This window comes from Bactrocera oleae, chromosome 5 (assembly GCF_042242935.1).
Source record: "Bactrocera oleae isolate idBacOlea1 chromosome 5, idBacOlea1, whole genome shotgun sequence".
NCBI classification, from domain to species: Eukaryota; Metazoa; Arthropoda; class Insecta; order Diptera; family Tephritidae; genus Bactrocera; species Bactrocera oleae.
The window spans coordinates 16,439,960-16,457,872 of NC_091539.1; the positions used below are offsets into that span (position 1 = coordinate 16,439,960).

The 17,913-nt window shown below is 30.8% G+C and overlaps 1 protein-coding gene across 7 annotated transcripts; it reads right to left on the bottom strand.

Moving 5' to 3' along the window:
- Window positions 1-2,409: 2,409 nt before the first annotated feature.
- Window positions 2,410-12,177, bottom strand: LOC106620872 (sodium-dependent nutrient amino acid transporter 1). Of its 7 annotated transcripts, XR_011396761.1 has the most exons (12): window positions 11,830-12,177; window positions 8,219-8,308; window positions 7,908-8,127; window positions 7,545-7,815; window positions 7,176-7,279; window positions 6,936-7,125; window positions 3,556-3,732; window positions 3,371-3,470; window positions 2,960-3,249; window positions 2,836-2,902; window positions 2,674-2,768; window positions 2,572-2,610 (listed from the first exon to the last, which is right to left on the bottom strand). XR_011396761.1 is itself a non-coding variant. In XM_070110734.1 (11 exons), exons 3-11 carry the CDS (start codon window positions 8,298-8,300, stop codon window positions 2,434-2,436), a joined length of 1,416 nt encoding a protein of 471 aa, XP_069966835.1. In that variant the 5' UTR covers window positions 8,301-8,308; window positions 8,458-8,677; window positions 11,830-11,967; the 3' UTR covers window positions 2,410-2,433. The 7 variants fall into 7 exon arrangements, 3 of the variants coding, with proteins under 3 accessions (XP_069966835.1, XP_069966834.1, XP_069966836.1); XM_070110734.1 differs by lacking the exons at window positions 2,836-2,902; window positions 2,960-3,249 and adding an exon at window positions 8,458-8,677 and having other exon boundaries at window positions 2,410-2,610; window positions 11,830-11,967; XR_011396763.1 differs by having other exon boundaries at window positions 2,836-3,328; window positions 3,393-3,470.
- Between the last annotated feature and the right edge of the window lie 5,736 nt (window positions 12,178-17,913).

The window sequence follows — 17,913 nt, forward strand, 5'->3', positions numbered from 1 at the left end:
TTTAAGTCCCTGATGCAGAGACTTCAGATTGCAACCCAAATCATAGCACCACAAACGGTCAGCTTGAGAGGGTAGATTCAACAATAATTGAAATTTCACGATATATTATATAAAACAAGAATAAAATTCAATCAGCTTTTCGGAATCAATGTTTAGAACCGCTCAAATACAATAAAACTATACACTCGGTAACTGATAAGAAACCATTCGAAGTCCTTTATAATAGGCCTCTCATGACAACTTACCAGACAAACTTTTATTAGCACAAACTAGGATGCTAGAAAGACAAAACAAAAATAGATTTAACAAAACATATTTATGTGGAGATGTTATATATAAAAAATTACAGGGGAGAGAAATAAGCTAAAGCCTAGACACAAGAAACAAGTAATAAAAGAATATTTAGAGAATAAAGATTCAATTAACTACAGAATTCTAATATTAATTGTTCAAACAATGACGGACATTGTGGACTATACAAGAGAGGATTATGTCTTATTAGAGGACGGCGACGTAGCTTTATATAATGACTATGGCAACATTTTTCACATTCTAATTTAACTTATTTTAGAGAACTTATAAATTCAGACAAAAGTTATAGTAATAAAAATACAGATATAATAATTTACAAGGGAATAATGAAAATGAGGTAGCATATATTAATGATTTAGATACAGAACCAGAAATTGAAATTATCGAAACTTTATTAGAGCAAATACAAAATAAAGACACAAGATATAAAAGAGGGATAAATGAATTAGGGACACTACGGAAGTGGATAGCAGGAACACCAGATCATGACGATTTAGTGTTAATAAATAAAAAGTTAAACGAACTAATTGAAAATAACAATAAACAATACACAACAAACTCTGAAATTTTTAAAATTATCAGTCAATTAACAGAAACAATTAAAAATGTAAACGAAAATTCACACGTTAAACTTTTAATGAAAATGAAATATCAATTTTTAATAACTGAACTACAAAATATGGTTCATACGATAGCTATGGCAAAAATAGGAATTTTAAACCCTGCTATCTATTTAGATGAGATAAAAAATATAATTCAAAGTGAATACGGACGATTGACTATAACTGATTTAATGGACATTTCTAACTAGGTATTACAAAATCAAGATGTAATTGTTATATAAATTAAGTATCCAAAAATTATAAATGATTGAATGAATGAATAAATTGATGAAAGTTTTTAAACATCATTCATTTTTACGGTACATAATTGTAATTTTGTTAATAATGTACATAATTTATAAGATTGTAAAATTTAAAAAATCTTATAGAACTTCCAAAATAAATAAAAATGAAGAACCTCAAAAAATATCATATAACATTAGCTTTACGCTAATTATAAACAAAACTGTATCTTTGCACTTAGCAATTATATAGCCTCTTAACAAGCATCTTTGCTTATTTTAGTAACTGATATTCTTTTTCATTCAGTTAAGACCATCCACAAAATGTAAACACTAAAACCAATTATTGAACACAAAATGTAAGCAATAGCAAATAAAACCAATTACTGAATAAGCTAATATTGTAACTGACACTCTCTTTATTGTAGGAATTAAGCAAATAAAAAAATGTATTAATAAGAGTAAATTGAAATTAAGAGCACAGTTATCCATCAGAATCACTCAAACTATCGTTTTGATTTCTTCCGCCCGTTCGTGGAAAACCATGTATTTTTTAATACTTATTAATCGAAGGAAGTTATTTTACATATATTATATAAATCAAATAATTAGGTAATAATACAATCCTTACTTTATTATATATTTCCAGAGATTTTATGGAATTCATCATGAAATGGGTAAATTTGAACATAGATACATATGTATGTATGTACTATATACTTATGGCCTGAAATACCAAATATATACAGATTATCTATAGATTATCTATAGATAATATGCTGAGTCGTTTGCGCATTGTAAATAAAGGAATCTTTAAGCGTACATTACTTAGTATTGGAATCAGCATAATTTTTCTCATTTAACAGTGAAAATGTTCAATTCTGTTATTTTTTAGATTTTTTTCCAAGTATAAAATCGAGATTGATGAACGATTTTTAGTTAAATGTCCATAATGTGAAAAAAAGTTTCACTTTTACCGTGGTTTCATAAAACTACATAATTCTTTTTTTATTTAGGAATTGTTTTACTTTTAATATAATTGAGATATAAACTATCCAACCGTTTAAGTTGAATCAAACTGAACGCAATGTGCTAAATTTTACTAAAATCGGTTCAGTAGTTTAGAAGATAACCTCGGAGAAAACGTGACACGTAATTGTTATATTCATACATGCATATACTTGTACATATATGTATGTACATACATAGATATTTTTCGATGAGATTAGGTTCTCATTTAATTAGACATTACGCACTTTTATTACCATTTATTAGCCTTATTTCGATATGCCTATTAGATAATAAATATTTTGTTTAAACTTGCTAAGCTCCTTTTCATTTCTCTCTTTTTCCCGCAACCTCTTTAGAAATTCCTTGTGCTGCAGCCATACCACATATATTTCTGGGTCCATTGGGCCCCACTTCTGACTCGGAGATATCGCTTTTTTGATGGTCTAGATAGTAAAAAATTTTTTCATTAGCGTGTATATTTATATATTTTTATGTTAAATAAATACTTTTTTGAAGGTGGCTTCTTTGTGAACATACAAGTACCAAATACCCCACAAGGGAAATTGAAGAAATCCAATTAATAATAATATCCAGCCGACAACTGCAATGACACATATTAATACATTCTTCATATAATAGATATTGTTTATAGTTGGATGATTTCATACCCAATGCATGATTAATAGTTCAAACAGTCACCGACGCAAAAACGTGGACCAAATGAGCTGATACGACCTATCTTATGAGAGCGCAATGTAAATGAGCACTAACCACCGCTTCTACAGAACTTACGGTATGATATCCACGAAAATTGAATTTTTCCCATAGAAACGAGTGAGAGAGCAATCTCTTGCAACGCAGGGTTGACAGTCTCGATATTTTGTAGTAATTAAAAAATAAACTTGAATATATTTGAAATATTCTTAAAATAGCTCAAAATCACAGTCGAATACATTTATTTATAAATACAATAGGTAGACTTTTTTTAATAGTTGGATTTTAGTTTTGACAACATAGCCGCCAGTAAATGGACACTTTACGGTTAGTCATGAATTCTACGTCATCACAAAAGTTACGCAGACCTACATATGTACAAGATGTTAATGAAATTCTATATTCTTACAAGTTTGTAGGTTTGCATATGTGTTAGTAATTCAAAAACTGTAAGGAAAAAAACTTATGTCTTAATAATACTTTTCGTACCGTAGAACCAAGTTATACCGACTATTTCAAAAACTGCCAGAGAGAACACTATGTAAGTTCCAGCAAAATAGTCCACAAGATTTAGAATCCATTGTCCAGCCTAATAAGTTGAAAATAAAAACATATATAAATTAATCTAATAATTATTGGTTTATTAGATATAAAATGAATTAAGTGCAACTCACCGGCGTTACATATAGTATACTAATGCCAAATTCGATTATTGTTGTTATCAATGAGGCAAGCCAGAACCTTTTTAATTTGAATTGGTCACAGATAATAGTTACTAAAGCACTTTGTAGTGCCGCTAAGGTACCGATCCCGAGAACAAAAAGCATGAAAAAAAATAAAACCGAAAAAAGCTTTTCGGTGTTTAAAAATTAATATTTTCTTAATTTATGGAAGAAGTAATATTTCGCAGACAATATATTTAAGTGTGCATTACTATATCTACGGATAACTGTAGTTGAATTGTGGTCATAAGTTTAAATATTTACAGGGTCAAATATTTATATTAGAAAAATGGAAGCTAAGAGAAGTTTCGACCAGATTTTTGCCATTTTTGGAACAAGAGGATGATGTAACTTCAATTCGAGAAGTCACAGATTGACCAAAATGTTTTTTTGTTTGGGCATAATATTAAATATCGTTTTTTCTGATAACTTTAATTATGTTTGATTTGTATACTGTGAAGTGAAAGAATTAGATAGAATTCAGAAGATTGTCAAATGAAAAGTAGGCTTAGTTGTTTTCCTATTTCGTTCACAGTGTGTAATAGAAATATTTGAGTAAACTCACGAACCAAATTTAGTGGAAATTGCTCAAGAAATTCTTGATATACAGGATTTCACCTAACGGTGGGCGCAGCTACGGCCATTGACCAATATTTACACCTGCTCCTATAAAGCCCTTCCTTACCATCCTTTTTGTGAAATTTACTGTTTGTGGCGTACTTATAAAGGGAGTTACCGCCCTTTTAGTAGTTTTCAACATCCCCGACATATGGGGAGAAGGCGTGATTATTATCTAATTTTACTCATTTTCTTAGTAAATAAAGAGGTACTAAAAGAACTTCTTTTCAGGAGGTATTGGTGGATATTTTAGCCTTAGCGGTCAAGCCTTCTTTTAAAAAAATGTATCCAATAGATGTCCCTCGCTACTTTGATCCCTTGTATTCAATTACAGTTATGGATTTTAATTAAGTGCTTAGTTATGGCTCTTTATAGGTTTTCGTTTAATTCCGTTTTGTGGGCATGGCAGTGGTCCGATTACGCCCATCTGGAATGCTATCGTCCCTTGGGTGCCAAAGAAAATAGGTAGTCAGTTTCATCAAGATACATAGCTCAATTTTTACAGAAATTATCGCTTGCACGGACAGACGTACAGACGTACGGACAGACAATCACCCGGATTTAAACACGTCTCGTCAACCTGATCGTTTATTTATACATAACTCCATATCTATCTCGATTGGTTTTAGGTGATACAAATAAGCGTTACGTGAAAAAAAATATTATACTTTGTAGCAACATGTTGCGATAGTATAAAAATTCTGCATATGAATTCAACATTCGTTGTTCAATGAGATTGTTAATCGATTACTATTAATCAGAAGCGCGGAAATCATTTATTCGGTACATAAGGGTTAAGGGAACATATGGACCGATTTCATTAAATTATCCAAAATAAGATGGTCGCTGCCACTCTCACTATTATATTATATTCATTAGCTTTGAGCACTCTTAGTAGTTTTGAACATTCAGCATTGTTATTACCCGATATCACCCATTTTCATACTATATAAATAGTAGAGTGAAATGAGTTCACTAAGTTCGGTGACACAGATTTAGTATTTTGTGATATACAAGTATGTACAAGTATATAAACCATAAGGAGCGGAATCACGAGCATTTTTCCATTTTTTTTTTAATCGCATATATCTCTTCTTACAATGATCCTTTTTATAAAACGAGTAGTTAAGTCTTCTAGCATGATTTCCAATTAACTGTAATTTGTGGGAGTGACAATGGTCAGATTTCTCCTTACTACAAAACCACAATTTAGTGAAACATATTGCGAGACTATAACAAATAAGAACACTAAACTAACAATGCAACAATATTAACAATGTTTAAAAAATTGTATACAACAAGGTTTGTGTATAAATCAATGTTCGTTTTAATGTGAAATTGTCTACCGCTTTCTTTTTTAGCTATATTTAGTATGCTTAATCCGTGCGCAAATGGCACCTACATCGCATAATACTTGTAGTACATGTATGTACATATGTATGTTGCAGCCTAGCCTAGCGGGGTGAGCGGCGACCACGCGACGTTTTTCTAATATTTTTTACATTTTTAACGAATGGAATGTCCGAATCATATATTTCAAAAAGTTATATAAAAGTATTGAATAAATCTTGAATACGAAGTAAATAATTTGGTTAAGGATTAATAGCAAGTTACGAATTAAGAGCTTTTACAGAGGCGGCATTTTAATTACATTCGCGAAATTTTTTGTAGAAAATTATATGTTCTACAAAGTCGTAGTACTTTATTTTGTTCTATAACCAACAGTACTCGAAGCGCATACGGTGTAAATAATTTTTTAGGTGAGGTAATGTACATAGCTTGCCAACAGTGAAATAATTTTTCAAATCCGTCTAGTAGTTTCGGAGCCTTATCAACTCAAACAAAAATTCAAATAATTCCTCTTTATAATATTAGTGTATGGTAGATATTCTCTGTCAAAAGGGCTAAATTCAATATTTTGGGTATGGGAGAATAAACCCAACCCAATAGTCGGAAGTCATTATATCTGGTGGATGACGTTGAAAGCAAGCTATAGACCTAATTCATTGATATTTAACGTTAAACCACATTATGGTAAAGAAATCTAGCAAATTTTATTAATAGATGACATTTAACATCGTAAACGGTTTAACGGAAAGCCAAAACAATGGAAGTCACTATATCGGGTATATTGGGACTAGGTGAAGATCTAGACTAATTGCGTCGACTTTTGACACTACTCAAGTTATTCATGTTTTCACGCCATTTTATGAATGTGACATATTCGGCGTAAATTCTGCTAGAATAACGCAAATCATAATATTATATTATATTATATATGGTATAAGCGAGCTGGGATATTTCGCTTACCGATTTCACATATACGTTCACATAATTCTACTAAGATAACATACATATTGACCGATAGATATGGTGTAAATCCAATTGGAAGTTTAAAATTCTTATATTTATTAGGTATATATGAGTTGGGAGTAGTATAGACCCGATTTTATCAATTGCCATACGAGTATTACCAGATAAAGGTGATCTCTGAGTTTCATTAAGATACCTCACAGAATGAACGGTATGGTATTGAGTCAACATTAGGTATGTGAGTGCTAGGGGAAGTATTCGCCATATTCTATCCATTTTCCCCATAAAGGCACACTATTACACAGAAAAAGATTCGCTTCGTATTTGAATAATATAACTTACAGATTGACCAATGTTTTCGGTAAAAAATCAGCCATATGTAGGTATATATATAAACTCACCTGTGGCACAAATTTGAATTTGGCAATTGCATCAGGATATGAAATAAATGCTAATCCAGTGCCACTGCGCACCACTTCTCCAATATTTGGTGCATTCAGATTAAGCGCTAAATTTCCTAGTATTCCAAAAATAGTAATGCCAGCTACAAGAGATGTAATGGTGTCCAATGTTGTAACAATCATAGCATCTCTAAAGGGGACATTTTTTATAATGTATTGTCATTGAATATGAGTTTTTACCTGTAAACTTTGTAACGAAATTGATTATGTGACGAAAACGCCACAATCGGTCCAAAACAAACAGCTAAAGAGAAGAAACACTGAACTACTGCTTCTTTCCACACCTGAAATTTATCAAGAACAAATATTGCAATCATCATTTAATATTCTAATCTTGAGAAAGAGCTAAAAGTTATTTATATATTGTATATACATATATATAACAATTTAACATAATAAATTATTTTATAATGCTAGTCACATATGTACATCCAATGAAATTTTTATGATACACTAGGTACATTTATAATAATATAATATTATATTATGAAATTAAATTCTTTATAAATCATACTAACTCTGATTATGCAAACATAAACATTTTAATACCTTCATATTAAGCAATTTATCCCATTCAGGTTTTAGAAAAAATATAATTCCGTCAACAGACCCCTCTAAAGTCACAGCCCTTATTAGCAATGTTATTAGGATTACGTAGGGGAATAGTGCCAAAATGTATGCAACCTTTCCCAAACTTCTCATACCTTTGATCAAAATTAAATATGTAACTATCCAAGAAAGCAAAAGAGTTAATATAAGTCGCCAGCTTGGAATTCCAATCCCTTCAGATATATCGTCCAATTCTCTCAACACAGTTTTACTATAAAGTATTGTGATTTACTTCTTTATTTTAATTTTAAATATTTAAGTAATTGAAGTAATTAAATAAAACACCAACAAAATACTATTTACCTGAAATATAACTCGGAGCTGCTTTGTAATTTTTCACTTGAGGTAACATTTTCACGGTTTGAGAGACTGGAGCCGACGCAGTTTACCCAATCTTCCCTACAATACGCCCATGGCAAGGGCGATTGAAATGATACAATGAAGTAATAAATAGTTACCGCTATTAAAGCCGAATAGTACGTTAAAACGGCAAACGTCGCTATTGCTTGCCCGATGCCCACTCCTAAATTTATACCACATAACCATAAAGGTGTACCAGTTATTGGATCCCACAATAAATAATTCATGAAAAATTTTTAATTTTGAATACGCACCCATAAATATTGGACAAGAAGACCACATCCTCACAGAACTTTTACTGGCAAACTGGCCCAAAAGAGCTTCCATGTAGTACATAGGTTTACCTATTAATAATTTAAACATATATTAATTAAAAACTGAATTTTTACTTACATAAATTATTAGTAATGCTATTGAAAAATATGTTTCCAAAATTTGAAATGAAAATTCCGATTAGTTCTGTTGCTATAAACCGTAAAAGGGAGTAGCTCACCTTCAGGCCCCAAACGAGATATTTTTTCAAACGCGTTTTTCTCAAAAGAACTTTTTGATTTGCCTACAAATTAGTTTCAAAAGCTTAACCGAGAGATTTTATCAAACGCGTACTTCTCAAAAGGACTTTTCGACTTGCGTACAAATTAGTTTCAAAAGCTTAACCAAACATTTTGAAAAATGGCAGTTATTTTCCTCATAGTATTCCACTTTATGTGAACCTAAAATTGAAATATTATAAAAATAAAAAGCATGCTTTTTTATTTTGACGCTTGTAATAAATACATTTTTCTATGTTTTAATAGCATTTATACGTACATAAAAAAATAATATAATACATACATAAAAAAATAAATAAATTCTGATTGTAACCCGCTAATTTTCTAGTATATACTTACCATAAATATATGTATTATAAAATATTTTCAAACTTTCAATAAATTGAAAATCATTTTAAGAAAATGCTGTTCTAACACTATTTTCTTTTTTAATTTAACGTAGAAGAAATGGTTGGGGTGATTTTAAAGCCTTTTACACAAACGCTTGTAGCCAATTTTTTACTGCAGAACAAAAAGGAAATTCTTTTTTGAAAATTACTTCAAATATCGTTCAAATCAATTATGTCATATTTAGATATGTATATAGCAAATAAAAATATATGAGCCGTTCATTTTGAAAGTGGTTTAAGCCCATTTTTTCTTATATTGGAATATTTAAGGGTTTGCGTTTGAATTGTTTCAAAAATATTGTAAACTTGTATTAAGTTGTGATTATGGCTTTGTGACCTTAAACATGTTAGAATATATAACGTAATACGTTTTGTAAACTTTACTAGAAATATAAGCTGTGTTTCAAAACTTAAAATGGACTTAAACCATTTTCAAAATTAATAAAATTACTTTTTTGTTTGTGAAAAGGAATAAGTTCACTTTGTGTTTAATATTATTAAAGTTTATTTTTTTACTTCAAGTTACTCCACAACATTTTAATAATTCCAATACAATTATTACATGGGGTTGATTAGCTAACAATTTTCTTTAGCTTCACAATAATATTGAACAAATTATCCAAAAGAATTGTATACACAGTGTTTCGTCTAAATAGTTATATTTTTAAGGTAAGTTCGTGAAATTATTATTTTAAAGAAATTAAATAATAGAACTTGTAAATATTTTATTTTTGATGTAGATGAATGTAATAGCTTTAAAGTAAATGGGGAAGCTTTCAATTTAGATATATATTTTTATTTATGTATTTAGAAAAACATGTACTTATGCTATGTTTCTGATTTTTAAATTTTTGAGGTTCTTTAATATACAAGATTCTACTTCTTGAGAAATTCTCGATGTCACAGTTTCATTCCAGACATACATGTAAACAGACAATTTTAAAAAAGGTAACGCCTTTTCTAAGTCTAATGAAATAGCGAAATATACATTTGGATTATTTCGGTCCAAATCTTGATCTTCTTTTACACAACATCTTAAGTGAATAGTATGCACTTCCCTGAGGTTTTCCTTTTCCCCGTATTACAAGATGCTCTAATTTTAAATTTCAATTGATCACATTTTTGACAAGTATATTTTTATGGGTGATGAAAATTCGTTTTTAAAAATGTTTGTATATGTCCACTCATAAACATTGCTTAAACTATTTTGTTTACACTCTTTCAGGTATAGATTAAACATTTTAGTAACATTTCATGCAGGGTGTAAGTACCTTCTACTTGGATTATGAGACCTTGTGTAATGAGATTCATATTGAAGAAAATATTTAATATGATTTTTACGGCTTCTCTATCCTCTTCATTAATTTTCCTAAAAGATCCTGGCATATGTCCACGCAAATCAATTCCAATATTTTTACATTTTTAAATACGTGGTTATCTTTCTGTTAATATATTATAACAAAATTACGTGAGTAGTTTTTAAGTAACATTTGTAAGTGTTTCTCAAGCGTTTACGGAGCACAATATGCTGCTCCGTAGCTAAATGATATACATAAATTTTGTTTATTGAATTCCCCAAATTCCAAAAGTTATCAAAAATATTTTTCCATTCTTCTACATTAATCAGATTTATGCAATTCTTTAAACAATGACAGTCTATGGTCTTGGTATATTTTTGGTAAATGTATAGTTAAGGTCCCCCAACTAAGGAGGCCTCAAAAATGAATTTTTTTTTTAAATCGCCTTAGTTGGGGGACCTAAACTATACATTCACCATATTTTTTCCCAGATTTTATTAATCTTTAAGCGTATTTATCACCATTTCTTTCTGGTAACTCATTCACTTTTAAAGAATTTGTGCTGAAATCATACGGCACTCCATCATCATCATCTGAAGACAAATAATTTTCTGCGATTCTTCTTCTCTTTATAGTACTATTAGAATTATTGGTTTTTAAAGCATCTATCAGGTATATATCCATTGAAAATAGTAACCGATAGTTCACAAGTTATTTTAATTATAAGCCTAAAGGAAAATTCTTTTTTTATCACCAGTGTAATCTTTGTCAGACATATTAAATATTATACAATAATAAGAACTTTAAAAATTATATTTAATAAACACAGCTATTCTTATTGCACTGTTAAATAATACTAGAAATTTACTTACTGAAAACACACTCATATGACACTAGACTTAAATTGTTTATAAAAAAAAACATTATACAGGGTTGTGATTATTGTTATTATTAACTAAATTCTTATTAAAATTTACTTAAATCACTTTCAAAATAAACGGCTCATATATATCTATATATTATATGTATAACCGACCACGAGTTGCTGTGGCTATGGTAAACATTATATACTATTATAATAAACTATTTAATACAGTGAAATGTTGTTTTTCAATACAGGCGAAATACTGTATAAGAATCTAAGGGATTGTACTCGAAGTTTAATTTTGAAAATGATTAATACAAATAAATATTTGTTAATAGAAAAAAAATTTATTTGCTATTTGATATTTTACTCAAAATTACAATAATACAAATTTTTTTGGAATAACTCTTATCACATTCTTTTTTTTATACTAAATAAAATTTTGCCAACACCTATAAGTATTTCGCCAGCTTTGATCCTTTCAAGTTGCAAGAGTATAAAATATTCGGTTACACTCGAACTTAGCTCTTCCTTACTGGATGAAATCAGTTTTACTCTCGAAAATAAGAAGTGCTTATGGGGTTTTCAGAATGTTATGATCACTTTCGACAAGAATTTTCTTGTAAAAAAATTTTTTTAAAACTTGATTATATAAATTTGTTTTTTTAAGTTTTTAAGTATGTATTTAAATTTATCAAGAATGAATGGTCCACATGCAAAATTTAATTTACTAGACTGGCTGCCAAAATTTTTAACGCTTACCAATAAAAAATAACAAAATTATGTATGGTACCAGAAAAACTCCTCCCCCATTTTCGTATGCGATGAATGGAAACCTCCATATATTACCCAAACCAACTGATACTGATATACAAGACATTAAGAAGTCCAATTTTCCAGACCAATTTTCACGATCATTTTTAACATCAGCATCGATGGGTAGCGTATTTTTTTTTATCCATTTTGTTTCAATTCCAAGTGAAATGCGTCTAAGTTGCCTGAAATGCTAAATTGGACTAATATTGCGTTTATTCCAATTTGGCTTACTTCTGCTGTCTGCATGGAATGTGTCATAAGATAGATACCGCGAAAGTAATAAAATAAAACGTGAAACTTGAGGCGACCGAATTTATTACAAAACCTAATGATAAAACAATTTAGACGTCAATAGAATGAGTACAGAATTCCATAAATTCAAGATTAAATTAACAGTATACTACATTCATTTATTACACTGCTTACTCCTGTGTTAGTGTCACTTATGTGTATAAGGTAGTAATGAATTAAAATTGATTACTTTGAAAATATCGGATGGATAGCAACTCATTCAAATATTGTATGAGTACATATGTATGTGCAATATTCTATGTGATTCTAAAGGTCTTCATAGACAGTGGTGGCGATGTGAGTGCAGTAGTTGTTAAACTTATCATTTTAAGAATGTTAATTATTCTCTTCAATGTCTAACGGTGATAGAAAATCCAATCTTGAAAATATAAACTTTAAAAATGAAAAAAATATGTGAGTACATAGAACAACAACAAGAGCTTAGTATTCCTATGCTGGTTTCACCAATACACTCACATTTTTAATGTCAGTCGTGACGGTCAACTTACCGTCACTGTTATTGTTAAACAGAGACATCTTCGAATTATATTGTGTAAAAATAAAATAGCTGAATCCTTTATTACTGTCACCACTGACAGTCAAATGAAAAGTAAAATGACTGTCAATGTTTTTGAACTTTCTCGAAATTACCTATGGTATCTGGTAACAGTCAAATGAAAATTACCTATGGTATCTGGTAATTTCGAGAAAGTTCAAAAACATTGACAGTCATTTTACTTTTCATTTGACTGTTTGATGCAATTGCAAAGGCCTGATCCTCCCGTTGTCTCATTATTTCTGTTAATTAAAGTATTTAAATAACTCCTATAAAGGAGACCCAACTAAAGTGCTGTATGTATCATTGGGATTAGGAAAGAATATCCATCTATCTCCAACAGGTGAGAGTTGCTTCAAACCACCAAACACTATGCTCGGTATACCACCAAAGCGGCTGTCTGTTTTGAAAATTTGTTTTAATCTCGCACCAACAGAGCTAAACATACGAGCGCCTACCATCGATATTTCATCAATTATAAATAATTTTAAATTGATAAGTCTGGAATACAATGAATTAACTATGTCATTGCTAAGTGGGCTCAACTTTTGTTTTTAGCTGATGCATCAAATGTGTCAAATACGTTCTTTGCTTAGTATTTAGGCTTTGAACTTCCTCAACTGGAATTAAAGGCGGTAGTTTAATAAGTATAATATTGCAATCAGATTTAGTGCTATTATCTATTGAATCTTCACCATGTAAGTCCAGCAAATTTATATTTAGGACTATTTCTGGAAGTGCCAACACTTGGCACTCTTTTTCCACGATAGATAGTTCATTTTGTGCACCTTGAGATCTTGATGGATAATAAAGCATTACCATTTCGCGGAAATACTCAACTCTGGCCAAATCTGGGTTAAACCTTCTATACTGAACTACTTGATATAAGATATACCAAACTACTTGAATATAAGATTTTTTAACAAAACCGCGTCTTTAAGAGGCATGACAATCCCGCTTTCTAGTAAATTATCGTCTTCCCCCTTTTCTTCTTCATGATCAATGCCTTGTGCTCTTCTACTAGATTTAAAATATTTATACTTAGATGCAAAATCAGCTATACAAAGAGTTTCTAACTGATCGGATCTTTGAACAAGACGGTCTAAAATACTTACTAGGAATATTTTAGTCGAACCTAAAGAAAGGTTCTGAAGTTCCGCTCTTGGTTTTACCATTCGAACACATTCCTCAGGTCGAGAGGTATTTATAAATATTTCTGCATTACTTGCCTCCGAAAGATGGAGCCCAATGCAGCAATATACTCCTTCTTGTGCAGATATTTCTGTGCTTGATATAAATTTGTGACCCATATGTTTAAGTTTTTGGTTAACAGTATCATTTACAGCCTCACCCTCTGATATAGCTTATTTTAAGATCCTAAAAATTTCCCTTGTATGCATATGCATACAGTATATATTGGATATCCACATTTGCTCTATGGAGTTCCAAAATCAGAGATATCAGAAAAAATTATAAGCGTTTATAAAACGATCCTGTAATTTTCTTTTTAGAAAAAGTTTGGGTTTTGATAAACTGGATCTAAGGGCTCATCAAAAGACATATTACATATTTATTCTACTATCAGACAGGAAATGCTCAAAATATTTTAAATTAGAAATGTCTTCTGTAGTCATACGTTTTGAATATTGAAAAAAGTTGTCCTTGTGGCTTTCTGAATTTTGACTTGTTTCTTCAAGAGGTAACAGTATTTAAGTTGAAGGCATTGGTGGATATGATATACCAAAATGACAAAAATGTGGTCCTCTCATTTCTCTAGTATAAGACCGACTGTGGTTATGCTTTTGAATAATTTTCTAAGTGACTGACCAAACCATCTGTAGAAATATAATTGTCAATAAAACTAATGACATCAGGGAATGTCTGATGATCTTGAAGGTTGATCCTGGGAGGATTATTAAGCCAATACATGTCATGTACATGCGAGGAACCTCTCTGTTAAAACTCCACTCTCCAGTAAAAATTTGTGACAAAATGTTCTGCAAAAATTCCGGCATTATCTTTAAAAAGCTTAAGAATTTGTCGATAGTGATAGTGAAAATATCTAGCACAAGTAATCGCGTCTCTTCCGAAACATCTTTAGAATCAACAGTTTTAGAGAAGATGACCAAAAGATCAATTGTTCAAAATGACAACTCTTCTGAATTATTATCTTAAATTATGTCAATTGGTCGTTGTCCTTCACCTGGCGCTATGACTAAATGGTTATAGTCCAAGTTTTTTGTAGGAATATTCAAATATCAAAAGTGTTTCTTGACCGCCTGGATTTAGCTCTGAAGGTAAAAAGCTCATGGGAATATAATTACCAGAAGGATTATCATGAGAAGTTTGTGCCACATGAAAAAGTTTAAATAATCGGGAATCCTCTGCAGATGCAACAAACGAAACTTCCTTTTGGTTATTAAATTCTGAAATCCAGTTCTCATTAATATGTATATTGTGCTCGCGCTACAGAGGGGTATTCACTAAGAATTGCAAAGCTTCCATAATCTTTTCGTGGCGTATGGTATTGATCATGTAATCATGATTGTATTCCAAACACCTTCTTAAGTGAATTTGTATCACATGAGCCTCATCAAAGGACTTTGGTAGAGAGGTCACAATATTGTTAACAAAAATTGGTATATTAACAACAGCACCTTTGAGAGAACTATGACCTTGATTTCCTATTGGACAGATTGTCATAAACGGCAATCTAGCCATTATGAGTTCTTCAATTGGGGTTTAATCTTTCAAACAATCCGGTATTTCAGGAAAGTCTAGACCGTTAGCTAAACATATTTTTAGAACGTTTTTTTTAACAATCGCATTTTTGCAAGTAGCACAAAAGTTGCAAATTTTTGCATTAAAAAGAAGGCGGATGCAGCTTTCGGGTGACCTTGCGCAATAGTTTCGAAATTTAAATTGCGAACTTGGGGTGAAAATCATAATCCGCCGCAGCAAATACATATTTCAGTAGGACCCTTCTTTATATTTTGGAAATAAATGTTTTTGAAATCTGTTAAATTGCCACTCTTCTCTCTTTGCATTTAATCACGAATGCGCTTTAAATTCCTATACTCAGGATTTCTTTCGCGAAGTTTTCTATGATCCCTAGTTTTCCTACTTTGCTTATCATGGCGAACCTCGGGATTCTCGACGAGATCTATGAATTCGAGTATCTCTTATTTGCTCTTCAGAGCAAATTTGTAGATCTTGCCGCCTTCTGCTATATTGAACAGTATTTCCAACCTGCTTCGGTCTCCGCGCCGAGATCTTTGACTTCGAGTATTTCTTATTTGCTCTTCAGAGCAAATTTGGTAAGACACACCCCTGTGTTGAACAGTATTTCAATTTTGTTCAAACGAGCGTACCTCGAGATTTTCCCTCCTGGTTCTATGTTGATTTGTATCGATAATTTGTTCGGACAGACGTACATCGGAATCTAATATACGATTATCATGACATACATAGGGTATTCACAAGGGGTCATATTATGTCATATCGTCATATTGTCTTACTTTTTTATGACTGTCATATCGACACTTTTGTTCTTTCCCATACAAAATTGAAATACGACAAATACAACAAATACAACACGGCGAAGTATGTTTTTTGAGTGTGCTATTCTATCAGCGTATCTGTTTATTTTTTTTTATTGTTGGTTTCTAAAATTAATAAAATAAATATATTTCATGAATTTCTTTAATAATATCGAAGGAAGCCACGATATTCAGGTAAATTAAGTTGAAGAAAGGGAAATAAAAAAATATTTTGTTCTTTCTGTGGTTGCAATGTGAATCAAAATGCCGTTGTTTCAACATAAAGAAGCTTTATTTTTAATTTTGTCACTTTCCCGTGGCAGTTTTGTATTCTTAATTTTTCACTACCAGCTGGTGAAGAGTAGAAATATTACATTTTATGACATACAACAATTAAGGGGGACTATTGAAATAACATAAGACATAAGGCGCAGCTTGTGAATTGCCTAACAGTATCTTGTGACTGCTCACTATCTCTAGATTCTGAAGACGACTTAGTAATACAAACCTTTTACTTAATCTAGGCATAATAAATAAATAAAAAATGGCTTACCAAAATATATAAACTACTTATATATATAATACTTATATAATTCCGTCCGTCCGGGTGTGAAAAGTTGGATCCTAGGTTCTGCTCTTTTTCACTGTAATTGAGTCCTTGCTGTACGGTGTATAGGTACTTTGGTTAATATACTGATGTAATGTGTACACATATGTATGTATAATAATAGTTTACAAACTATATAAGTAATACACTAAAATTTGTTTAAAGAAGCACTTTGCAGGTCAAGAAATCTAGTGTAACTGAAACTTCAAACACAGTGTACTGATATTTATTATACTCTTGCAACATGGTGCTACAGAGGGTATATTTTTGAACACACAGCTTACGTACTTTTGTATACCTATATATTACATAGATATTCACTAACATAATATTACGTTACATTTATATTTTAGAAATTAGTAGTTTCATTGCATTGCAATTAAGTGCTCGAAAAATCCTGCCCCCCTATGGTACCTATTTGAAAGGTTTGCTTATGAGGGCTAAATTAACAATAACTTACATATAATTACGTATGGTACACACATACATATGTAGAGCAGGTATGTATGTTTTCTTTATTCTGTCTTAATATTTAAGCCTTTCATAAGCTAAACAACAAAATGTGTGTTTTGTGACGCAAAACTGAAATAATAGATAGTAGCCTATGGGGTCGCAGTTTATCTATTACCACATAAAAAGGGTCTTTTAAATCTAAAACTTTAGCCTTTTTCACTGTGTTTACATTGGGACTCGTTTGACCCTCATTATCGGCTAATACTCTTTTGGTATCGCTCTGTGCATTCACACGAGCAAAAGAGTCCAGCAACTCAAATCGAGTTTTTCTGTCATTCCTTTTAATTAAATGTTCGCAAATGTTTGTGCGTTTCGGCTATGCAACACTTAGAATGTGTTGCATATTTCAGCTGTATGTGGTGGTCCCACATTTTGCTTCCAAGGTGAATAATTGGGGACCCAATTTATTGGAAAACTTCTCAATATATTTCAAATGTTATATTCCACTCACTATCGCACTGAAAAAAAAGGGAAAATCTCCAAGTTTTTATATTGTTATTTATATGTATTTTCGCATAATTACA

Excerpts from the sequence above, each read along its gene's own strand:
- LOC106620872 (XM_070110733.1), bottom strand. The coding sequence starts at position 11,947 with ATGTCTTGTATATCAGTATCAGTTGGTTTGGGTAATATATGGAGGTTT. Across the intron at positions 8,309-11,829 it reads AATTTTGTTATTTTTTATTG|GTAAACCTATGTACTACATG; the intron begins GTAAGCGTTAAA and ends AATTATTAATAG. Across the intron at positions 8,128-8,218 it reads TTCTTGTCCAATATTTATGG|GAGTGGGCATCGGGCAAGCA; the intron begins GTGCGTATTCAA and ends GTATAAATTTAG.